The 26,442-nt window shown below is 44.5% G+C and overlaps 1 protein-coding gene across 9 annotated transcripts in view; it reads right to left on the reverse strand.

The window, feature by feature from the left end:
* Window positions 1-2,177: 2,177 nt before the first annotated feature.
* Window positions 2,178-26,442, reverse strand: part of LOC137532315 (renalase-like) — a 603,961-nt gene continuing 579,696 nt past the window's right edge. For 7 of the 9 annotated variants that reach the window (XM_068252717.1, XM_068252721.1, XM_068252718.1 and 4 more), the window contains one exon: window positions 2,178-3,421. In XM_068252717.1, the coding sequence (XP_068108818.1) occupies window positions 2,225-3,400 (1,176 nt within the window). In that variant the 5' untranslated portion in view covers window positions 3,401-3,421 and the 3' untranslated portion in view covers window positions 2,178-2,224. Of the gene's footprint in view, window positions 3,422-19,051; window positions 19,120-19,211; window positions 19,272-26,442 lie in introns of those variants that run through there. The other 2 variants (XM_068252720.1, XM_068252715.1) reach the window with 2 other exon arrangements.

The following is a 26,442-nucleotide window of genomic DNA, read 5'->3' on the forward strand; positions in this document are numbered from 1 at the left end:
TAATCACAAGCTGTAATTTGATCCCTTAGCTGTGTCAGATGACTGCCACAGCAGAGAGCTAATTGGAAAACGCAGGATGTTCACCCTATGTCTGCTTCTATGAAAGCAGCAAGTAGACACACTGCAGATTTATTGCAGGATGTGTATCAGATGTAACAAAGAAATGTTTTTTCTTTTAAGGGTATTATGACTACCAATCTATTTGATCCCTCTCACTTCCTGAAGATAAATGAGCTTGTATCATGGGAATTATTGAACACAGAAATATATATACATATACTCAGGACCTGTATAAATCAGGGCTGTGGAGTTGGAGTCGGGGCAATTTTGGGCACCCGGAGTTGGAGACGGAGTTTCATAAACTGATGAGTCGGAGTTGGGAGTCGGAGTCAGGTGATTTTTGTACAAAATCCACAGCCCTGTTAAATATTAAACTAAGGAGTCGGAGCCATTTTGGTTAACCGGAGTCGGAGTTGGAGTCGTGGTTTCATAAACTGAGGAGTCGGAGTCGGAAGATTATACCACAGCCCTGGTATAAATAAAGCGCATATAGATAATAGAATACATCTGCAAGGGGATACCGATTGGTTTGGAACACTGGGAGATTACTGAATTATCCATATGTACTTTTATTTATACCAGGCCATGAAGGATAGGACAAGCAATGTATTTTTTTTTCAGTTTTTAACTATTATAGTACATACACTTTTATAAAAGGTTTTAATAATTTATATGTATGACTTTTTCCTGATATTTTGTCTCCATTAATGTGGTGCTGGGCCCCCTGTTAGAATCCCATCCCAGGCACTATCTGCAAGGAGTTTGTATGTTCTCCCCGTGTCTGTGTGGGTTTCCTCTGGGCACTCCGGTTTCCTCCCATATCCTAAAACCATACAGATAGGTTAATAGGCTTCTCCCTAAATTGGCCCTAGTCTAGGATACATACACTACACGATACATACATAGACATATGACTATGATACGGATTAGATTGTGAGACCCTCTGAGGGACAGTTAAGTTACAAGTACTTATATAAATACTTAATAATAATGTTTGTCACATGGGGTGACTGCAGGAACTCTCGGAATACGCAAGCAGCTTGGGGTGACCCAAAACCACTGAGGAGAAGCAACTGTCTGAAACAGGCTGTCTGCATGTGGGGTTGACGTGGCTCTATAAAATGTATAAGCTATAGGCTTGCTATACAACAGCAGTTCTGGATGTAAGTCTGGCTTAATTTGCATATTCAGCAGTGGTGCATTGTGGGTAACCACAGTTACACACTTAAATCTGAATTATCACAAATACCTTCTGTTGTAAGAAGGCAAATCACACTATGCAGGAACTCTGGGAGATAAGAGTAGGCTACTGATCAGAGAAGTGTGATTTCAGAGAGCCCACTGAAATTTGGTGGGATTTTGCCTGGATAAGCAGGAACTGCACTGCACCCATAGAACTGTTGGACACACGGTACAAAGTACAAAAAGAAGAGGTACCGCCAAGACATTTTTCCGTTACACTGTACTACATATCTGTGTTAGGAGTCCTCGTCGGCTGCATTACTTGCTTACTTACAGCCTGGGCCAGAAAAAGGTTTTCCAGCACTAGAGGCTGAGATTCCAAAGGGCTTCAACCCAAATTGTGCCCGCCCCACTACAGGTAACCAGATGTGCCTCCAGTATTAGGTAGCCCCTCCCAGCATAGATAGCCAGGTGTGCCACCAGTATTAGCAGCCCCCTTCCCAGCTTAGTTAGCCAGTGTCCCCAGTATTAGCAGCCTCCCTACCCCGCATAGCTAGCGTGTGCCCCCAGTATAAGGCAGCCCTCACAACATATGCAGACTTCACTTTCACTCACCAGCCGGCACCGCTGTGATCTTTTAGTGTCCGCTAGAAGGCGCCAAAGTTAAGACTGTGTGACAGACAGGGCTGAAGAGGGATGCCAGCAATTCCATCTGGTGGGTGATGCATACTCCATTCACAACTCTGCATATGGCCAAGCGAAGGGGGGAGTTTGGGAAGGGGGGGGTGTTCACAAGTGCGCTTTCAGGGCTTTGCGCCCAGAGGGTGTTCCCTTCCCAGCCTTTGCCCGGCCCTACTCACAAACATTCTGTGATTCTTTTACTTGCTGTTTTTGCAGGTAGCAGAGGAAATGCCAGTGACCTGGCAACACTCAAATGTAGGTAAAATATGTTTTTTATTTTTATGTTATTACAGCAAAACTGTTATTTCAATGGATTAAAGAATAAATGTTTATTCAGAGGGAAGGCGCCTATGGCTGCGGTTTCTAGAGGCTGTAGTTGATTTTTCAATCCTACGTCTTTCCTTTCCCCTTTGGTATGTTGGCAGATTACCTCTGCCAGGGCCAAGCCACTGACTGCTGCTCCTTCAACGCATGGACTTACCAGCCAATCTCCGCATATGCCAACATTGCAAGATGCCTGAAAGACACAACCGGCCCCCTGCAGCACATTGAGAGGGTTCGCAGCGCCCCATAACTGCACTTTCGTAAAACATGGCGTCAAAGTTTTTCTATCAGTCCCAGTTACTTCTGCAAATCCATTCAGAAGCAAACGAGTGACTTCTTTCTCTTTGGAAGGTGGGATAAATTCTTGAGGGACTTTATGATTGGCCGCAAAAGTCTTTGTGCTTATAACGGTCCAACATTCCATCTGATTTTCACTGTACTTAGATGTGTTGTTTCCAATCCATGATATGTCAGAGTGCTCTACGAATGCCGCGTCATAGCTCAATGCCATTTTGTGTGGTAAGGCTAACAGCAGAACCCAAAGGGAGCACAGCTGCATGACATGGGTGTGTGGTGACAGAACAGGTCCAAACTTCACCTTGAGAAGATTGTGGATTTCTGGTGCCCCCGAATCAGCCATGAGTCGGGCAGCACATTTCCCGTTGTGGGCAACCACCAGGTAATCAAACCAACGATCATTAACGTTCCACTTTTTGATAACAGTATCCCACAAGACGCTGCTAACCCAAGTGTCTCCTTCAACGTGGACCAGACTTGATAGACATTCAGGGACAGATTGCATCCCTCTCGTTCCAATAAAAACTTGCATGTTCTTGACGTCTTCTGGTTCTTTATCCACTCTGAGCCGGACAATTCTGCCAGGCCAGATTCTCACAGCCTTCTTGTTGTTCAAAAAGGAAACAATTTTGGCAAATCTTTGGTCACTTACAGTGAAGAACTGGACAGCATGGTCAAATATATGAAGTTTGCCATTAACGGTGATGTACCGGCTGCTACATCTACCTCCTGGGGCGTGTTTACCGGTATCAAATACCACAGAGTTTGTGATTCCCAGCTGTGATAATCTAGCTGCACAGACCAGTCCAGAAATTCCTCCACCGACAATGGCCACCGAAATTTCCTTTTCACTCATTTTTTGATCAAACAGTAGGACCTAGAGGAAATGAATAAAAATCATCTATTTTTTCCAGCCACTAATACATTTGTATTTTTTTTTCAATAAAGTTTTTTTTAAAAAAATGTTTTTTTCAGCTACCAGTTCTCCAAGGCCAATAGCATAAAGCTGATTATTAGCAAAAAAAAAACAACAACAACAAAAACGTAGAAGGCAGGCCCCAAGCCATGTCAGGTGTAGTTACCCTTGGGGGTGAAGTAATTTTATGTGTGTTGCACTCACAATATTCAGGTTGCTGATATTCAGGACAGGCAACCACTGTGTGTACTATCCAGATGTGTAATATGAATCCCAGGACCACATCCTACCATTCTCGGTCGCAAAATTAAAGGTTACTCTCTGGCTCTGCAAATAGGAAACACGTAGTTGGTATTCTCCCACTTAGGAGACAATGGTGGGACCCTAATATAGCCTAAAGTACATGCACACGCCAGATGGTTCTTGGCCAAGGCAGTCTGTGGGGCCACCTCTTCAGAGAATCTAGTGTGACAATGAACGCTTCAAGGCCCTGCCTATTAAGGACATAACAGAAATACAGAACTGATGATCTCTTGGAACTACCGTATTGTATTATATGTAACTGGAAGGCAGAATTTTCATTAAAGAACAAATTAAATTGAATTAGTATTAACAAAAAAACTGAGCTGAACTATTATCAGTGCTCAAAATGTAGAAGATCCTAAAGCATATGCCTGGCATTGTATTAGGACCCCTTGTGCACCTCGCTTTCATTGTTAGTTACGTGAATGCCACTGCTAAAAGCATTTTCATACTTGATGCAGCTATTCCACAGAAAATGCTTGTGGAAAAAGTCACATGATCCAGAGAGCTTTTCACAAAATAGGGTATTGCCAGGAGAGTGGGCATAGCTTCTGGACACACAAAGCAGATCACCTGACCCCCAAATTACTCCTCCCTCTGCAACCTGCAGGGATAAGTGATGTCAGCTTTGTGCTCACAAAGAAAGACAACTAGGTGCTCCCTCCCCGTTCCTCACATGGCAGATCATGGAATAAGTGGGAGGAGTTTGGACAGGACATAAACTGCTGCTCAGTCAGCCAAACACGATCTGTCACTGGCAAAGGAAGGCAGTTTTGCAACCCTAGCAACAGCAGCGAATCATGATACAAAAATGATTTCTGTGCAATGGACAGTACTTTGTGTATTGTAAATGTTGATAATGTTCCACACAATACAAAAAAAAAAATAAAAAAAGCACGAGACTGAACTAAGGCTTCAATGTGAAATTTAACTTGGTGTACCAAACAACCACTGCACTGGTTTCCGGAAACTGGTGACTATTGCAAAACACTCTTACCAACTGCCATGCCGGATGCACACTGCAAGCTGGTCTGCCTCTGCCCATTATATTTAATCACCTCTGCCGGAAAATTCAACCATACCTCAAGGAAGTCTGGAGCTAGTACATAGATGTAGAAACAGACATGCACGTGAGTCAGTCCTGAGGGGGTATTATTCATGTTACTAATCAAATGTTCTGTAGGCAGCGATGCAAAAAATAAATAAAAAAATAAACAATAGTATTCTTTTTACAGTCTTAACCACTTGCGTAATAGCAGTCTCTGGAGCTTTAAGGACCAGACACTGCTGGTACCAAAAAACGGGGCCTATCAACGTCTTGCCACATGGATCCATCACTCACCTGTTGTTGCAGGCCACTGGCTCTGCCGTCGCTATGACGTCAGAGCTCTGTGAGCCGCTCAGGAGCTGATTTCATTGGCTCCTGACCTTCTGATCACTGTGAGCGAAGCTAAGCATGAAAATGCTTCTAGCAGTGGCATTCACCTAACTAACAATGAAAGGGAGGTGAACAAGGGGTCCTACTACAATGCCAGGCATATCCTTTAGGATCTTCCACATTCTGACCACTGATCGTAGTTCAGTTCATTATTTATGAAGAATAATTAAATTTAATTTGTTCTTTAATGAAAATTCTTCCAGTTCTATACTATAGAATACAATACTGTAGATCCAGGAGGGCCTTGACATGTTCCGTGTCCCATTAGATTCTCTGAAGAGGTGGCTCCTACAGGCTGCCTTGGCCAAGAACCATCTAGCGTGTAGCAGGATTAAGTCCAGATGTAAAACAGTGTAACTGGCAGTGAAGGCATCTGACATCATCAATCTGCAATCATTAGGAGCATTCTCCCATGAATGATTGCTGTCCTCCATAATTCCAGACAGGTCATTCGCATTGGGGTAATATTTTCAATAAGTTGCTTCAAGAAAGTCCAGGCAGCTTTGGGGCCTTTTTAAGGCAGAATTATTGTAACCTTGGGGTTGATTCACTAAGCTTACATATTGGGCTCATTCACACTACAGGAGCTTTTCTGAGCACTTTGTGATTTTAAAAGCTCTTGCTAATGTTATCCTATGCGTGTGTTCACACTGGAGCGATGTGATTTTGTAAAAATCCCCCATAGCATTGCATTAGCAAGAGCTTTTAAAATCTCTAGCGTTTAAAAAGCTCTTGTAGTGTGAATCAGCCCTAAGGCTGTGTTCCCACTTGAGCAGAAAATGGGCATTTTTAGGCTGTTCTCCACCCATTGTTATGCTGCATACACACTTGAGATAAAAGTCTCTGGAAAAGGCAAGATCACAGACCAATTTTACCCCCTTCCATGTAGTATGAGAGCCATACTTTACACAGTTTATTCTATGGAGCTGCACTCCCCATCAGACAGAAATCTTTGCAGGATGCTGCACACAAAGATGCCCGTACACATTCAAAAGATCATTATCTACAAAAGATCTCTTCCTGCAATAGATCCATTCCTTCAAAATGCATTCATAGTCTATGAGATCTGCAGATCCTCATACACACCTTGTTTAACAGGCTTCATCTGCATATCTGGCAATCATCTGCAGATCTGAAAATCCATCCTGGTGGATCTGATCTGCAGATGATTGCCTGCTAAACAAGGTGTGTATGATGATCTGCAAATCTCATAGACTATGAATGCATTTTGAAGGAATGGATCTATTGCAGGAAGAGATCTTTTGCAGATAATGATCTTTTGAATGTGTACGGGCATCTTTGTGTGCAGCATCTTGCAAAGATTTTATCTGATGGGGAGTGCAGCTCCATAGAATAGACTGTGTAGGTATGGCTCTCATACTACATGGAATGGGGTAAAATTGGTCTGTGATCTTGCCTTTTCCAGAGACTTTTATCTCAAGTGTGTATGCAGCATTAGACAGTGAACGGCTCCAATTTTATAAATAAGAGCCATTCACACTTGTCACACTGCCACGGATCCGCAGGATCCGTTGCAGTTAGTGGACCCCACTTCTGTGCAGTCCGTAATAATTTTGGGCACATGGATGCATTCTCCCATATAGCCTATGGGGGTAACGCATTTACCCCAGGCTCCAGTTGGACCACAGCGGACCACTGGAGCAGACACTACACTGTTCAGATAGACGGCTGCTGATGTCCTTCCGTGACGCTTAGCGCTGGGATCCACCACCTCCTGCATTGAGATGAATGGAAGCATTCATCTTAATCAGTGGTCCTCAAACTACGGCCCGTGGGCCAAATGCGGCCCTCCAAGGCTTTTTCATTGGCTCCAAACAAAATGTATAGTTTACAGATGTGGCCCACAGCACCTTTAGATATCGGTGGCTCGCATATAGAATAGCAGTGCTGGCACCACCCATCCACATACTGTAGAAGCCAGCGAGTAGTCATTCACTGGCTTCCAATCCAATTCTGAATCAGGTGACACTGCTGTCCAAAGGTTGTCACCTGGGTATGCTTCACTGTCTGGTGCACAAAGATGTTCTTCGGGTGCTGTATGATTGAATGGCTGCTGCTGGGAGTTCTCCTCTGGGCATGATTAGGGGGTATCAATACCTAGATTCAATGTAATGTTTTTCAACATGATTTTATGTAAGTTCCGACCCCCCAGCAGTCTGAAGTATGTTGACCCGGCTTTTGACCGAAAAAGTTTGAGGACCCCTGTTCTAAATGCATTTAACATCAAGTACTGACAATTGCACAAACGCACAGTCGAGTTAATTGAAAGAGTGTAGCATCTAGCGTCGGCTGCTTGCTTGGTCCCGTGCCCCCCATAGCAGCCCAAAATGAGACAACAGGATGGGAACTAATGGCAAATGTTTTGTGCTGAAGCAGAAAAACATTTAGCATTGTCTAAACAAGATGTCAGCAGTCGCCTTTCAGAGCCAGCCCTCATGAATGACTTTTCAGCCTCATCAGCTGCAGTTGTGTGATGTCATCATGATACCTATGAAGTTAGGGACCGCACAATTTCATCACATATCTGTGATGTCATATGTCTGTGATATATAAAAAAAAAATCAGTAAAATGCAGTTTACCACAGGTGTCAAACACAAGGCCCACGGGTCGAATGCGGCCCTCCTTGCCATTTTATGTGGTCCTCGAGAGCTTCCAATGTCCATCATTGTAAGCAGCAAAAAAAGACAGCACACTGCCTTCCTGCCCAGAGGAGCACACAGGTGACGTTTCTGATAGAAACATTGTTAGTTTGAACCGGGGAGCAGCAATAACTCATTGGACAGCCCCCCGACCACATCCACCCTCCCCAATGAAATTGGCATCGGGGTTCCTCCTTGGATAAAAACTCTGTCCAATTCCTCTCCCCCAGGTAACTGGTAAGCCACACACACACACCTACACATGTCCCCTCCCCCTACCATCTCCCCACATAGCAGAGTAATGCAGCGGAGCAGTGTAATATTTACCTTCACCAGTGGTGCATTGTATCTCTTCTGTTCTTCCTGGAAGTCGCACACTCTGTGCTTCTATACCTCCTCCCGATCATGTGACATACCGTAGGAGCCAGAGGTATACAGGAAGATCAGAAGCAGTACTGGAGCAGGCAAATATCAACCTGCTCCACCTGGGCTAGTCTGCAGAAGGGGAGGAGCAGGTCCCTCACAATCACTATAGTTTGAGACTGTTCAATAAATGTTAAATAATAATAAACAATTTGGCCCGCGATTTAGACTAGGGCTCGATTCACAAAGCGGTGCTAACCCAGACTTTAGGCGTGATAACCATTGCACCACGCTGGTGAAAAGCCAGTTTAGGCATGATAAGTTTAGGCGTGATAAGTTTAGGCATGATAAGTTTAGGTGTGATAAGTTTAGATCGCACGCAAAGTCCCGCACGCAAAGCAGCACCATTAAACTCTATGCGAAGTGCACCAGACTTTGCTAGCGCAAAACTTTTGATCAGCTGTGCACTGCGGTGCTAACCCATTTGGTGCTTAAACTTATCATGCCTAAACTTATCACGCCTAAACTTATCACTCCTAAACTGAGTTTAGGCGTGATAAGGGGCTTTTCACCAGGGTGCTAACTGTTAGCACTGCTTTGTGAATCAAGCCTTAGGTCTTAGACTTTGGCCCCTTACGTGATTAAGTTTGACACCCTTGCACTATACGCTAAAAATTCAAATTCTTTCTGGAATGCGTCTGTCGTACGAGGACAACATGCTAATTAGTCATTCCACATTTCTCAGCACATCTTGCAGACACCCAACTCTGAACTAGTTTGTGGATAAGGAATTAAAAAACCCTGCCGTCTCAATACATTACTCTTCAGCCAGATATTCGTTTTATTTGCCTTGCCTTATTTTTTTCACCACGAAACTGGCAAAACGGGCTTGTTCTGGCCCAAGCTCTGGAAGGGAACGTGACCATCCATTTGCGGGCAGCTACTTAATACAACCGCCGACATTCATGTATTTTTATGAGCGTGTTCGCTCGCAGAAATTAAATCCGTTCACAATTACAGCCTGCGAAGCTGACGGCGTTTACACAGACGCGCCAACCTGACGTGGCTATTAATATCTACAACCTTTTAATATTATTTCCCGTCCAGCAGCCATAGAAGAGGCCGACGGTTGTGTTTTGTTTTTCAGAAATAACACACCGTGCAAAAACAGGCTGCGAATGGCCTGTAGGGATTCGGGATATTTAAAGCATGGAAAACTGGGGCAGAAGTGGTTCATCTATAAAAATGTTAGAAAAATAAAATATATATAGGGTAGATTGCATGGATGAGAAACCCATACTGACAGAAAAGTGACTCTGCAGATCTAGCTTAGATTCGTTAAAGGGTTAGGGCCGGTTCACACTTGAGCGGATGCAGATTGGAAACAGTAAGCGCATGCCCATCTGCTTGCAACATTTAAATCTGTCCGTTCCGCGTCTCCTGCGCACCCTGTACGTTCCGCGTCCCCTGCACACACTGTACGTTCCGCGTCCCCTGCGCACCCTGTACGTTCCGCGTCCGCACGTCTGCCGGTCCACTACTGCATTGATCACGTCTGCTTGTACACATCGCCGCTCCCCTGTTTCGCCGTTCAGTCCTTTCTAACCAGCCTGGAGGCCAGCAGAAGCATGGGGCTCTCCATACGTTGCAGCAGGCCAATTCTCCCAACAGGGAGATTTTTCATTGGTCCAACATGAACCAATGAGAATTCTACCTGTTACTGAAGATTCCCATTGGAGATTCCCATGCATGTTGGGACTCTGCGTTCCATCTCATTTTTAACATAGGATCCACTTCCTGCGTTTAAAAACAAGGAACACCAAGAGCCCCAATAGTGTAATATGTACTGGTAAATGGTTACTAGATAGAGTAAATATTAATACTAGGGATGTTGCGAACGGTTCGCCAGTGAACGGTTTCAGGCGAACTTCGGGTGGTTCGCGTTCGCCTGCGAAGGCAAACTTTCCCGGAAGTTTGATTCGCCCCATAATGCTCTATTGAGCACAACTTTGACCCTCTACTTCACAGTCAGCAGGCACATTGTTGCCAATCAGACTGCACTCACTCCTGGAGCCCCACCCTCCCTTATAAAAGGCAAGGTCCTTGTGCCGTTTTACTCATTAGTCTGCCTGCACTAATTAGTTAAGAGGACAGCTGCTGACAGACTCTGCTAGGGAGAGTTTAGTTAGGCCTCTTATAGGCTTATTCCTAGCTAATTGTTATTACTTTCCTCACTCCTCCTCCCTCACTCCCCTCTCTCCCGAAGGGTCTCATCTTCCAGGGAATTGTAGAATTTCAAAAGCCAGCTTATTATACCTTGGCCGGGAATTGAACCCAGGGTCTTGGCCGGGAATTGAACCCAGGTCTGAGTGCATGGTAGATAGCTCTCTTAACCGCTATACCACCATTCAACACTACATTCTGAAACCCGCCTAGCATACCATTATGATATAATCTAGAGAAAAATGAGCTTGCTCCTCTCTCTCTCTCGGACTTGATGGTTTTAAGCTGAAAAGGAGGGGGGAGGGAGAGGAGAGAGAGAGGAGAGAGAGAAGAGAGAGAGAGAGAAGAGAAGGAGAGAGAGAGAAGAGGAGAGAGAGAAGAGAGAGAGAGAGAAGGGAGAGAGAGAAGAGAAGGAGAGTGAGAGAGAGAGAGAAGGAGAGAGAGAGAGAGAGAGAGAGAGATGGAGAGAGAGAAGGAGAGAGAGAAGGAGAGAGAGAGAGAAGGAGAGAGAGAGAGGAGAGTGTGAGAAGGACGAGAGAGAAGGGAGAGAGAAGGAAGAGAGAGAGAAGGATAGAAGAGAGGAGAGATGAGGAGAAGGAGAGGAGAGAGAGAGGAGAGAGAGTGAGAGAGAAGAGAGAGGAGAGAGAGAGAAGAGAGGAGAGAGAGATAGAGAGAGAGAGAGAGAGAGAGAGAAGAGAGAGAGAGAGAGAGACTAGAGAGACGAGAGAGAGAGAGAGAGAGAGAGAGAGAGAGAGAGAGAACCAAGCTCATTTTTCTCTTACGGTATATCACAATGGTACATGCTAGGCTGGTTTCAGCATGTAGTGTTGAGTGGTGGTATAGCGGTTAAGAGAGCTATCTACCAAGCACTCAGACCTGGGTTAAATTCCCGCCAAGGTATATAAGCTGGCTTTTGAAATTCTACAATTCCCCTGGAAGATGAGACCCTCCTCCTGAGGGAGGAGGGAGAGAGGGATACACTGCCTGATGTTGTAAAGCAGTGTAGGCCTGTAATTGAACATTGAACGAGATTTGTGACCTTAAAATAAGGGTTTATGTGAAAATCTAGATGTTAGCCTGGGGACTATTGATGAGTATTCACTCAATCATGTCTTCCTCCAGGTATTAGCTCCCTTGAAACATGTTTTCTATCATTAATCCAGCCGGTAGAAATTTTTCAAAAAAATTTCGCCTCCCCATTGAAGTCTATTGCGGTTCGCGAACTTTTTTGCGAACTGAACCTTTCGCAGAAGTTCGCAAACAGGGTTTGCAACATCTCTAATACTCACAAACCAGGGTTACCATTAGGCAACACTGTAAAAGCAGGTGGGGAGATTTTCCTGACCTCACTCAGGAATAAGAAGTCGCTCTCTGTAGATGAGAAAAAGGGGTTTCAACCCCCCACCCAGGGTGGACTCAATATTATGCAGGAGAACAGAGGCACCAAAAGGATAAAAGGAAGCTAAATGAGCTTAAAAAAAACAAATTCTTGGTAAATAGAAGAGGTAGTGGTGGACTTACATCCTCCAAGTAGACACACAACGACTGTAGTAAAGACAGTCAATATATTTTATTTATGAACTCCTATGGATGCCTTATTCTTTCTAAATGATGCAATGAGTATGATATGTGCCGCTGTACATTAACCACTTTACCCCCCGCGCGTACGGATTTCTCCGCCCCTTTTTCCATCCTTTCACCCCCAGGGACGGAGAAATCCGTACTCTGCGCACTTCCCGCCGCTGTCCGCGCTCCCGCTCGTAAACACGCCGCCCGCCGCTGGTAAACACGCTGCCGCCCGCTCGCCCAGAGATCAACGAATGGGAAAATCCATTCCCGTTCGTTGATCTAAGCCCCGCAATGATCTGCTGCCGCTCGGCTGAGCAGCGCGATCATTGTGAAAAAATAACAAAGTCCCAGCCTCTTTCTACTTCCTGCAAGCGTCCGGAAGGACGCTTGCAGGTCGCATGAAACAAATTGGTAATGTTGCCATCTTGTGGCCAAATAGTAAAACTACACCCTAACCATTTTTTACACACAAATAAACTTGTTTTACACAAAAAAATTAACTCCTTACCTCCCACACTCCCCAATTTTTTTTTTTTTGTAATTAAAAAAAAAATAAAAAATTTACAATTTAAAAAAAAACATAAATAGTTACCTTAGGGACTGAACTTTTTAAATATTTATGTCAAGAGGGTATAACACTGTTACTTTATAAACTATGGGCTTGTAATTAGGGATGGACGCAAAACTGAAAAAAATGCACCTTTATTTCCAACTAAAATATTGGCGGCAAACATTGTGATAGGGACATAATTTAAACGGTTTTATAACCGGGATAAATAGGCATATACATTTAATGGGTTTTAATTACAGTAGCATGCATTATTTAAAAACTATAAAGGCCGAAAACTGAAAAATAATAAATTTTTTCCCACATTTTTTCCTATTTTCCCATTAAAACACATTTAGAATAAAATTATTCTTGGCATAATGTCCCACCTAAAGAAAGCCTAATTGGTGGCCGAAAAAAAACAAGATATAGTTCATTTCATTGCGATAAGTAATGATAAAATTATAGACGAATGAATGGAAGGAGCGCTGAAAGGTGAAAATTGCTCTGGTGGTCAGGGGGTAAAACACCTCAGTTGGGAAGTGGTTAATGGTGGATACTGTTGAAACATCTAATCAACTACATTATCTACATCAGTTGCCTGCTTCTGGACAGGAACTCTGGATTGCTTTTCCATTGCTACAATGCTGTCTCTCCAGGACACAGTGCCTCATCATTATACCTTGAGATCCTTTTGACATACAGCTGCCTGTTTCTGGACAGGAACTTTGAGTTGGCCTCTTGTTGCCATCACGCTAACTTGTCATGAAGCTGTGCCCCATCACGGCCTATAGGCAATCCCTGATCCTCCAAAACCCCCAACTGCCTGCTTGTGGACAGGAATTCCATGTACAAATCGGTTGCCTGCTTGTGGACAGGAACTTTAAAGCATCATCAGTTGCCTGCTTTTAGTCAGGAACTCTGTGCAAATGTATTGCTGCTACTACATTTCCCTGCATCCCAGCATCCTTACATCAAGGACTCTTTAGCCATATGGGTTATTCCCTAAAATTTGGGGTGTATACTTGCTGTTGTACAATAACATCTTTTTCCCTCAGCTGCCCAGACACTCAGATCACCTAAAACTGTATGACCAATACTAACTTTTTTAAATATATCAATAAATGGTATTTTTTATTCATATATATCCCTTGGTGTCTATGACTCATTGAAGTTAGACTTGGGTGCAGATGGGTCCTGTTTCCTCTTCTTTTTTATTTATGAACTCCAAATATGCAACGTGTTTCGCAGGTTTGAGCCCGCTTCATCAGGCAATAACAACCGAGCAATTGCACAAGTGGTCAGTAAAAGAGCCAGGCACCTCTGTGAAGACATCAAACCTGCGAAACGCGTTGCATATTTGGAGTTCATAAATAAAATATATTGACTGTCTTTACTACAGTCGTTGTGTGTCTACTTGGAGGATGTAAGTCCACCACTACCTCCTCTATTTACCAAGAATTTGGTTTTGAAGCTCATTTAGCTTCCTTTTATCCTCTTGGCGCCCCTGTTCTCCTTCATAACTTCCTGCGTTTAAGCAGAGCTTTAAAAACGTATCCTGTGGATATGTTTTTTAAGCAAGTGTGAACCGGCCCAAAGGGCTGGGAACCACTAGCCATTCTTGGGCAGTGCTTGTCGTTTGCTGGAGATCAGCAAATCGCTTTGCCAGGGGATCCCGATGGGGGTGGTCCCATAAGCAGCGTTATGGCACTTCTGTGATTTAGAAAACGCCCATAGTGGGTCTCCGCAGGGCTGTGGAGTCGGTACAAAAATCATCCAACTCCGACTCCTCAGTTTATGAAACTACCGACTCCTTAGTCTAATACTTACCAGGGCTGTGGATTTGGTACAAAAATCACCCGACTCTCCAGTTTATGAAACCACCGACTCCAACTCTGACTCCGGGTACCCAAAATTGCTCCGACTCCTCGACTAACTCCACAGCCCTGGGTCTCCGGCCTAATTCCACTTCTGTAGTCCTTAACCACTCTGTGACCACCTAATGCCGATCGGCGGCCATAGAGTGGCTCCACCAGGACCGCCTAACGTCCTAGGAGTAAAGATTAGCAGGGAATGAGCGTGTGCATGCGCGATCGTTCCCTGCAGAGACATGGGGCGGAGCTCCGTGATCAGCCTGCAGGCTGTTAACTGTAAAAAAAAAAAATTAATAACAGTTTGTTTACATGTGTACATCGCTGCGACCTAGCACATGTCTGTACAGGGTACAGTGCCTCTGAGTGGATCACAAACAAATCCCTCTCATAGGCTGAGAGGAGAGAAAGTGGACGGATCGCTGTACATAGCCAATTTAGGAGAGGAAGGGGGGAGGGATTGAAACAATAAAAAAAACACTTTTTTTAATTATAAAAATAAATATACCAATCACAGCAGCGATCAGAGACCACCAAAAGAAAGCCAACTACTGAAAAGAAAAGGAGGCAAGATTCATTTGGGTGGTAAGTTGTATGGCTGTGCAACATACTTTTAAAGATGCAGAGTGCAGAATTGTAAGAAATTGCCTGGTCACTAGGGGGTGTGAGCCTGTGGTTCTCAAGTGGTTAAAAGGTACCTGAAATAACCCAAGGGCCTCATTCACAGTTGTGCGTTGCGGTGCAACGGCGGCTTTGTAGTGCATCTTACCACACTGCAATGCACCACCTAGGCAATGTTCTCAGTGTGGCGGTAGCATTGCAGCATAACGGGTTGTGCTACGATTAAACACGCACGTTAACAGGTACAGTGTAGCATACTATTCATTGACTATATGCGACGCAACCTGCCCGTAACGTGCATTACAAATTTTTTATTCCTTTGTGTTGCGTTCTTTTTATACAGGGGACACAGCACAATGTCGCACTGTGCACACAGTTAAAGTGTCCTAAAATAAACATGAAAGCATGTCTAGACACGTTTTCACATTTATTTTAGGACACTTTGGCCTGGAACCCGCTAGCCGTAGGTTACTAGGCCATTTCTGAGTGCTTGTGATTTGAAAAGCTCTTGCTAATGTAATGCTACGGGTGTGATCACATGTGAGCGTTGTGATTTTATAAAAATCCCCCATAGCATTGCATTAGCAAGAGCTTTTCAAATCACTAGCGATGAGGGCTTGTTCACACTAAGAGCGATTTTGCTCTTTTATAAACGCAGGCGGTTTTAAAAAATTCGTCTTAAAAGCGCTAGTGCAATGGTTCACACATAAGCCATCCACTTTCTATTGAATCGCAAACATGGCTCCTGCACCATTTTCTGAGCGTTTGTGTTAGATCAGTGATGGCTAACCTTGGCACTCCAGCTGTGCTGGAACAACAAGTCCCATGAGGCATTGCAATACTCTGACAGCTCTAAGCATAACTCGGGGAGGCAGAGGCATGATGGGATTTGTAGTTTGTCACAGCTGTAGTGCCAAGATTAGCCATCAGTGTGTTAGATATAAATATATGTAAAATAGAAAGTATCGGGAAATCGCAAAGGGCTTGAAAAAGCGCTTTGAATTGCAATTTTCCGAGTGATTCAATAAATAAATACATTGGGCCTGATTCACAAAGCGGTGCAAACACTTTGCACGCCTATGAAAAGCCCTTTATCACTCCTAAACTTAGTTTAGGCGTGATCTGAAGAAATTCGCGTGAACTCCCGTGCGCAAAGTTTTGCGCGCGTAGCGCGGTGCTGCGCACCGAGCTTCGCGCGAAGTGCCCATTAAGCCCTATGGGACTTTGCGTGGGAGCTTCGCGCAAGTTAGAGCACAAAGCGGTGATAACTTTGCTAGTGCAAAGGTTATCACGCCTAAAGTCTTTTAGGCGTGATAACTGAGTTATCACCGCTTTGTGAATCAGGCCCATTGTATTTATTCATTTCTGGGTCAAAGAGTTCACTTCCTGACTGATGTCAGGTAGGGAAAAAAATTAATCGCTGAGCAAAAGCGCTTAGAAAAGCGCTCACCAAATCGCCAGCGCTTGCAATAGCAAATTATAATGTGAACACGGCCTGAGAAAAGGCTGCTAGTGGGTTTGAGCCCTTTAGGTCATTTCGGGTACCCTTTAAGGCCTACAAAAGTGGAATTACCCTAAATTGAATCTAAGCTAGGTCTGCAGATCTGATACTTTGAGGTTCCCTGGTTTCACTGGCCTCCTTCTGTTCCCCCGCTTTGCTCGTGTTCATGGCTCATGCCGAATGGAAGCTGAAGGAGCTCTCCGCCTTCCACCTTTGGCGCCTAATCTGCTCGATTCCGCACTCCCGGTTTGTTCGCACTCCTGTCTGGCTGTTTACAGCAGCTGCAGTCAGGAGCATTCTGGGCATGCCTACTTCAGAAATGCCATGCAAGCACTTCTGAAGTGGGCATGCCCAGAACACAGCATGGACAAACGGAGCAGGAGACCTCATAGGAAGTTTCCGCTAACAGGATCAGGTGGACAGCACCCTCTGAACTGCTGGGTTTCAGACAGATTGTAGTAAACTACACCCACACTATTCAGCCAATCCCAACGCGTTGTGCTGTAGAGAGTGCTGTGATTGGAGAATGGTTCGCTTTGAGGTTTCCTGTTGGGTTCCCTAAACCAGGCTAGTGCCCACATTGTTATGCAGCTTTGTACAGGTACATGCACTTCATAAAAGCAAACTTATGAAAGCATGACACTCCACGCACAAAAACAGGTTTCAAAAACAGATGCAGCCAAGGCCAGTTAGCTCCCATCTCCCTAATATACCGTAGCTTAAAGGGACGCTGAGCACCTTAGGCCTTGATGCCCCCCGCGTCCTCCTGGCTCCTCTCCCAGAGTCCCACCACCACGTGTCATCATGCCGGCTGGTACGCATCATCCCGCCGGCTGGCGTGAGAGTCCTGCGCATGCGAGGTTCAGAGTCAGAGAACTGCACAGGCCGGCGTGATGACGCGTAGCGTGCGTGGCAGGGACTCATACTTTTGACTTCAGACCATAGTCGCCGATTAACGGCGCCACCAAGAAAGAAGCCAGGAGGATCCAATTTGCGATTTCGATTTTCCCTGGATGCAATCAACACAAGAAGAAAAACGTCGAAAAAATGCAGCATGCATTACCAATTAAAAAAAAAATCACAAATCAGATGTAAAATCGCATCAAAATCGGAATTGCATGTAGCGTGCAAGAAGCCTCAGGCCAGTTTTACACTTATTTTTTGTGTCGCGATGGATAGCCCTCCGCTCAGTGACGTACTCTCTGCTGGGCAGGAAGTAAGTCAATGGGATTCTCGTTGGACCGCGCTCTGTTGTTTACGCTACATGCATCACCTGTAGACTTACATTACTCAAAGCACAGTCTGTTATGCGCAGTGCTAGCGTGCTGTTACACTAGCGTAGGCTCAGAAATTTCTGGCGCACCACAAGGGACAGCAATAAGTGTGAAAGTCTCCATAGACATTCATTGCTTTTGCATTCCCTTGCTGCAAAATAGGGCAACGCAATGCAGGTTTCTCGTGCTTGTGGAAAGGGGCATTAAGCTAATTTCTAAAAGGTCCTATCCCTGGCTGACCTCTCCCAAAGCTCTACTGATGTCAGAGTCCAACTTCTGTACCAATGCAAACTCTAAGGGCCCATTCACACTTGCAAATGCAAAACGCTAGAGCTTAGTGCTAGCATTTTCTGCTAGTGATTTTTCCACAATTAGTGCAGAAATATTACTGTACACTTTCACGTTTTTTTGAGCGATCGCGATTCGAGTATGAAATACATTGCAATGGCTCAAAAAACGCTAAAAATGCTGCATGTATCGCGTTTTGCGATTGCCCCTAATCCTGAATAATCTGCAACTGGCGACAATCGCGCCAGTGAGATCACTGCCATATAGTTACTATTGCACTTTTTCAGCGATTAGTGGTAAACGGACGCCAATCGCTCTAGTGTGAATGGGCCCTAAAGGTGGGATAGTAGGACTTGTTCACATAAGTCATCCAACTCTCACTGAGGGCTGGTGCACACCAAAACCCGCTAGCAGATCCGCAAAATGCTAGCAGATTTTTAAACGCTTTTTTTTATTTTTCTATGGCGTTTTGCTAGCGTTTTGCGGATTGCTGCTGCGGTTTTCAGTATAGTAGATTTCATATATTGTTACAGTAAAGCTGTTACTGAACAGCTTCTGTAACAAAAACGCCTGCAAAACCGCTCTGAAGTGCCGTTTTTCAGAGCGGTTTGCGTTTTTCCTATACTTAACATTGAGGCAGAAACGCATCCGAAATCCAAAAAATGCCTCACCCAGGCATTTTTCGTTTCTGCAAAACGCCTGCCGCTCTGGTGTGCACCACCCCATTGAGATACATTGACCAAGCAGATCCGCAGCCGCAAGCGGATCTGAAAACGCCCAAAAAGCCGCTCGGTGTGCACCAGCCCTTAGAGAGCTGTGCTGATGCTAACTGGAGAGTATTTTTTGTGAACAGCCACAAGATTGCTGCATGGCTTTGTTATAAACTGGTTACAGCAGGTTTGCATGCAGTCAGTGGTAAATAGTATCTATACCTGCATTTGTCATGCCCCTAGTTTGCAGAGCATTGGGAGTTTAGTGAAGCTCGATCTCATGTTGAACCCTTATGAGATGTCCCTGTCAGCATTCTGTAGCTGCACGAGAGATGCAGCCTTATAACCTCAGCCTTGGCTGTATGGTATAAGCAGAACTCACCGTGATTAGTAGTTGTGTAAGTCTCCAGTCTCCACGCTACTTCCTGTCTGACAGCTGATCAGTCATCTCCCAGCATGCCTAGCTGCAGGGGAAGGCTGGCTGCTGGCATTGCAAAGGCTGATGTTATTGCAGTTAGTGTATGCATAATGCATAAATCAATGTCAGCAGCATTTTTCTGTATTGCAAAAACGCAATGTACTGATCTATAGGTCCACTGTGTTTTCAGGAGGAGGCGCCTGTGATTCTGTATAGTGTTAAAAAAAATACCTGCACTACTTTTCCGCACAATGCATGCGATTCCTCTTTGAAACCAATGTCGAGCAGTTATGCCGCTCGCCAGCGCAATTCGGGTACAATTTAAATGCAGTCGAATTGCAGCGATTGTAACACCACGAGTGTCAAGCGTTGACACGTGGTGGCGTTACTGGGCAGCGGAGGAACACCACATGTCGAGTCTGAGCATGGCTGCAGCAACGCTCAGATCTCACTCCATCGGAGGGACAAGCATCCGGCTGGGGAGGAAAACAGCTGACTGTCAGCTGCCTGTGTGAAAGGGGGCCTAAGATACAGTGACCAGATATTTCTGGGTCCAACCTGGGACTGGCGGGTGTGACTGGGGTGTGTGTATGACGCATGGGCATGGCCATGACATTGTATGGGCGGAGCGTAACCGTAACCCCAAAGCAGAAAATATGCGTACGTTAAAAAAGGGCGCCGGGAAAAAAGGGCGCACGGTTTTAAACGATAAGTATGAATAACGTTTAAAAAAAATTGTGCTATATTTCGTTTAAAAATAATGTTTTATAAAGTTATAAATCATTAAATAATGTGTATGAAATCGGCAATTGTAAAAACGTTAATCTTCCCTGTTTAAAAAGTGATATTTATAATAACGTTTTATAAAACATTAATAAGAATGTTACTAAAGCTATACCTAACCCTACTCGCACACAGAACCCTCCCTGTACCTATCCCTAACCCCTAGACCCCCCTGGTGGTGCCTAAACCTAAGACTCCCCTGGTGGTGCCTAAACCTAAGACCCCCCTATTGGTGCCTAAACCTAAGACACCCCTGGTGGTGCCTAAACCTAAGACCCCCCTGTTGGTGCCTAAACCTAAGACCCCCCTGGTGGTGCCTAAACCTAAGACTCCCCTGGTGGTGCCTAAACCTAAGACCCCCCTAGTGGTGCCTAAACCTAAGACCCCCCTGTTGGTGCCTAAACTTAAGACCCCCCTGGTGGTGCCTAAACCTAAGACCCTCCTGGTGGTGCCTAAACCTAAGACATTAAGCATTAATAACGTGATAAGCATTAATAACGTTTTAAAAAATATTGTGCAGTTTTTCGTTTAAAAATAATGTTTTGAAAAATAAAAATTTTACAATTTTTCGTTAAAAAAATAATGTTTTAAAAATATTGTACTGTTTTTCGTTTAAAAATAATGTGTAAAAAATTATAAATCATTAAATAATGTGTAATCATGAGAAGCAGTTATAAAACATTAAAAGTCTCCGGTCGCCGCTTTTAAAACGTTATTTTTCTCCGGCGCCCTTTTTTCCTGTTGGGCGCCAATTAAACGATATTTATTATGGGAGTGAATGGCAGCGCCCTTTTTGTCCACCTGCCTCATGCGCCCAAATTTCCTGCTTCCGAAAATATAGCCAACTATGACCATTAAATAATAAATGCAGCAACAGTTACCCCAGACACCAGAAAATAAACGCAATGTGGGCAGCATTTCACCCAAAAATAAACGCAATTTGGGCAACATTTCAGCAGAAAACAAACGCAATTTGGGCAACATTTCAGCAGAAAATAAACGCAATTTGGGCAACATTTCAGCAGAAAACAAACGCTATTTGGGCAACATTTGAGCAGAAAACAAATGCAATTTGGGCAACATTTCACCTCCGAAAAAAATAATTTACTCACCTGACAGAAGTCTCCACTCCTGGCCGGCCTCTGGCATGCAGCTCCCCTGACGATCTTGCTCCTCCAATCTCCCGCGCTGAATGGAATAGCAGGGCTACGGGAAGATGGCACCCGAAGCCCTGTACTGGAGACACAAATAGTCTCCAGTACAGGGCTGCGGACGCCATCTTCCCATAGCCCTGCTCTGCCTGCCGGAAGACTATGCAGGCTGGAGCGGGGCTGCGGGCTATGAACTGGCGCGCCGTCTGTTAGACGCCGCGTCCAGTTAATGCAATGGACGGTGGCCAGAGTCCCGAGGCCGGGACATCCCGCAGCTAAAAGCGGGACGTTTCCCGGGACATAGCGCAGCCTGGGACAGGGGACCCCGAATCCGGGACGTGTCCCGGCTAAAGCGGGACGTCTGATCACCGTACCTAAGACTCAGTTTATAAGGGCAGTTGAAAAACTACATATAGAAGTTTTCCAGCATTTGCAAGACCCCTGTCAGCCAGTGTCCTGACTAAAGGTGCATACAAACATCCAATTTTGATTGGCCAATCACTGACCAATTTTACCACTTCCATGTAGTATGAGGGCCAACAGACTGGATACTATGAAGAGATTGTGTAAGTAAGCTCTCATACTACATGCAAGTGGTAAAATTGCCCAATCAAAATTGGATGTGTGTACCAGGCTTTAGGGACGGTCAATAAGGTGCAAATATTGTTTCGGCTCCATTGCATCTTATTGACTATCCCTATTCTGAATACTAGAGATGGTCAATGAGATGGCGATAATTTCCAATATGATGCAAATATCATGCTAATTGATGCAGCTTGGAATTGGACCAATAAATTACCCATTAACGGTAAAATATTTTCATAGGATCCAATCATTTGATCAGATTTTTATGATCGACTTGTACAGAAATTGTGGAGAAAATTGCTGTAAAATGATTCTACGGTCGATTGTAATACAGAATTGGATGGAATACAGAATGTTGGATTATGCAAACATATCTGAAGAGAGAAAGTGCCCTAATTGACCCGTTTATGGGAACAATCGATTATTACCTACCAATAACTTTCTATCCTTCAAATCTGATCAAATGATTGTATCTTGGGAAAATACTGTATCATTAATGGGCACTTTAAAACCTGCATCAGCAGAGGCGTAGCAATAGGGGTTGCAGAGGTTGCGACCGCAACGGGGCCCTTGGGCCATAGGGGCCCCGATGGGCCTTCCCTCAACTTCAGTATTAGCTCTCTATTGGTCCTGTGCTCATAATAATCACATCTAAGCAAAGCATCTGCTTTGAATAGTAGTAATCATTAATAAGCTGTTCCCCATCCCCTTCTTGCACCTCTGACACTGTATTTGCCATTGGCAGGTTTTGGTGCGCCATATCAATTGTTATGTATACAGTAGAGTGCTTGAGGGGCCCCAATATAAAACTTGCATTTGGGCCCAAAGCTCCTTAGCTAGGCCACTGTGCATCAGCTTGGAACTATTAGCATCTCATTGACCATGCCTACCGAAGACCTATAACAGATACAGTGGTGTGAAAAACTATTTGCCCCCTTCCTGATTTCTTATTCTTTTGCATGTTTGTCACACTTAAATGTTTCTGCTCATCAAAAAACGTTAACTATTAGTCAAAGATAACATCATTGAACACAAAATGCAGTTTTAAATGATGGTTTTTATTATTTAGTAAGAAAAAAAAAAACTCCAAAATCTACATGGCCCTGTGTGAAAAAGTGATTGCCCCCCTTGTTAAAAAATAACTTAACTGTGGTTTATCATACCTGAGTTCAATTTCTGTAGTCACCCCCAGGCCTGATTACTGCCACACCTGTTTCAATCAAGAAATCACTTAAAGAGACTCTGTAACATTAAAAAGATCCCCTGGGGGGTACTCACCTCGGGTGGGGGAAGCCTCCGGATCCTAATGAGGCTTCCCACGCCGTCCTCTGTCCCACGGGGGTCTCGCCGCAGCCCTCCGAACAGCCGGCGACTGTGCCGACTGTCAGTTTAATATTTACCTTTGCTGGCTCCAGCGGGGGCGCTGTGGCGGCTTTCCGTTCCGAACTACACGGAAATACCGGATCTCATTCGGGTCCGCTCTACTGCGCAGGCGCAGGAAACTTGCGCCTGCGCAGTAGAGCAGATCCGACGGCGATCGGGTATTTCCGTGTAGTTCGGAGCCAACAGCCGTCAGAGCGCCTGCGCAGGAGCCAGGAAGGTAAATATTGACGTCACCGCTGCACGGACTCCACGGAGGGCTGCATCGAGACCCCTGACGGATGGAGGACGGCGTGGGAAGCCTCATTAGAATCCGGAGGCTTCCCCCACCCGAGGTGAGTACCCCCCAGGGGATCTTTTCATGTTACAGATCCTCTTTAAATAGGAGCTATCTGACACAGAGAAGTAGACCAAAAGCACCTCAAAACAAGATACTGGCTAATCGGCTTAAGCCATTATTAAACTCCATCATACATCCAGACCAAACAGGGTTCATGCCGGGGAGGGGGACGGATATAAACCTTCGGAGGCTATTTGTTAATCTTTCAACAAATCATGATAATTCTAGACATAGGGCGGTAGCCTCGCTGGATTCAGAAAAGGCTTTCGACTCTGTGGAGTGGCCGTATCTGTGGTTGTTACTCCAAAAGTTTGGCGTGGGACCTAAATTCCTACGGTGGGTTCAGCTACTGTATGCCACTCCCAGAGCGAGAGTTCTTACTAATGGAATAGTGTCCAGTGCATTTAATCTAAGTAGGGGCACCAGACAAGGCTGTCCTTTATCCCCCTTCTTATTTGCATTGGCAATCGAGCCACTTGCATCTATAATACAAGCAACAGATGATATTCAAGGGCTGCGGATTGGCAATTTAACTGAAAAGATTGCACTATATGCAGACGACCTCCTCCTCTTCCTTGGGGATGCCGATAAATCGGTGACGACTCTGCTGGAAACTATAGACAAATTCGGGAAATTCTCTGGCCTAAAGATAAATTGGGGGAAATCTTCACTATTTGCAATAGACCCAGATGCCCAGAAAACCGCCGCTACTACCCCCCTACAATGGGTCTCTACATTTAAATACCTTGGTATATATATTAAATATCCACTAAAAGACTACCTTAGAATTAATCTCAACCCAATTATAGACTCCTTCGATAAACACTGTCATACATGGGCTAAATTACCACTGACTGTAATGGGAAGATCTAACCTTATAAAAATGTTATACTTACCTCGGTTTACATACGTCTTCCGACACACACCGGTATGGATCCCAAACTCGATCTTCAAAAAAATAAACAAAATACTAACTAATTTTCTATGGGCAGGGGGGATACCACGAATTTCCCTTACTTCCTTACAACTCCCCACCTCTCTTGGAGGTATGGCCCTTCCAAATTTTAAACTTTACTTCTGGGCATCTGCACTGGTAACCATCAGATGGTGGTTTGCTCAAGACCAAAGGAATACAGCCTCTATACTAGAGGCGGCGGTGGTGGGGTCACTTGAGGGGCTTTCCCTCCTACCATTTAGAGGGGCAAAAGCAATCACTGACTTACCAGACCCTATGGTTCTCACCATCAAAGTTTGGGATATGGCCAGGAAAAGATACCAAACAAACGGACGTATACTCACCCTTCACTCCCCTGTGGTGTAATCCTCACCTGACCCATTTTAAACAAATACCTGACCCTATCCAATGGGCCAGGTCTGGTATTAAATGGCTAAAACACATTATGATAGAAGGACAACTGACCTCCTTTGACAAGCTAAAACAAGAATTTTCATTAACAAACAAGATGTTCTTTCGATACATTCAAGTTAGGCACGCAGCGAGTGCACAGTTTCCTAGAGGTGTTGTACTTAAATCAGATCCACTAGAAGCTCTCTTGTTGCAAAAGCACCTAGAAACCCCCCTTTCTGCAATATATTCTACTATAATTGACACTTCAACTCCTAGAGTAGCTAAGGCACTTCAAGAGTGGCAGAATGAGGTACCTGACCTAGAAGAATCTGAATGGAGGGATATGTTGGAAGACATGGGATCCTACCTTATATCCATAAAAGACAGGCTAGTCCAGCTGAAATTTATCTATAGAATATACTTTACACCTTACCGTCTGGCACAGATGTATCCAGGGAGGTCTGATAGATGCCCCAGATGTGACCAACGACAAGCAAACTTTATCCATATGGTCTGGTTGTGCCCCCACATACAGATCTACTGGAACCAAATAAACACTCGCCTCCAGAAAATCTTTGAAAGACCGATTAACCTTAGTCCTAAAACACATTTACTGGGGGTTGCGGGTGACATAGCTCCCAATAGAAGACTGCTGGTACTTTGGGATCTCCTATGCTATTATGCCAGGAAAAATATTATTACCCATTGGATCAGACAGAGTCCCCCAACAATAACAGAATGGATAACAATGGTAAATGCTGTCCTACCTCTTTATAAACTAACATACATTCAAAGAAAGTGTCCTCTTAAATTTGAGAGTATCTGGACCCCATGGTTAGAACACCTTAAAGAACAAGGTATCGACTATGATACGCAGAACTAGAGTGTTTTACACGTAGAAATGTTTGGTTATCTTTTGCAATGCAAGCAAGACCTGGAGGGATAGGGAGGGGGGGATTGGGGGGGGGACGCTGAGGGTATGTATGTTACTCGTTGTGATGTATATCAAAAACTTTCAATAAAACTTATTTGTTAAAAAAAAAGCACCTCAAAAGCTAGACATCATGCCAAGAGCCAAAGAAATTCAGGAACAAATGAGAACAAAGTACTGTAATTGAGATCTATCAGTCTGGTAAAGGTTATAAAGCCATTTCTAAAGCTTTGGGACTCCAGCGAACCACAGTGAGATCCATTATCCACAAATGGCAAAAACATGGAACAGTGATGAACCTTCCCAGGAGTGGCCGACCGACCAAAATTACCCCAAGAGGGCAGAGAAAACTCATCCGAGAGGCCACAAAAGACCCCAGGACAACATCTAAAAAACTGCAGGCCTCACTTGCCTCAATTAAAGTCATTGTTCATGACTCCACCATAAGAAAGAGACTGGGCAAAAACGGTCTGCATGGCAGATATCCAAGGCGCAAACCACTTTTAAGCAAAAAGAACATTAAGGCTCGTCTCAATTTAGCTAAAAAAAAATCTCAATGATTGGCAAGACTTTTGGGAAAATACCTTGTGGACCGACGAGACAAAAGTTGAACTTTTTGGAAGGTGCGTGTCCCGTTACATCTGGCGTAGAAGTAACACAGCATTTCAGCAAAAGAA

The sequence above is a fragment of the Hyperolius riggenbachi genome, chromosome 9 (genome assembly GCF_040937935.1).
Source record: "Hyperolius riggenbachi isolate aHypRig1 chromosome 9, aHypRig1.pri, whole genome shotgun sequence".
NCBI classification, from domain to species: Eukaryota; Metazoa; Chordata; class Amphibia; order Anura; family Hyperoliidae; genus Hyperolius; species Hyperolius riggenbachi.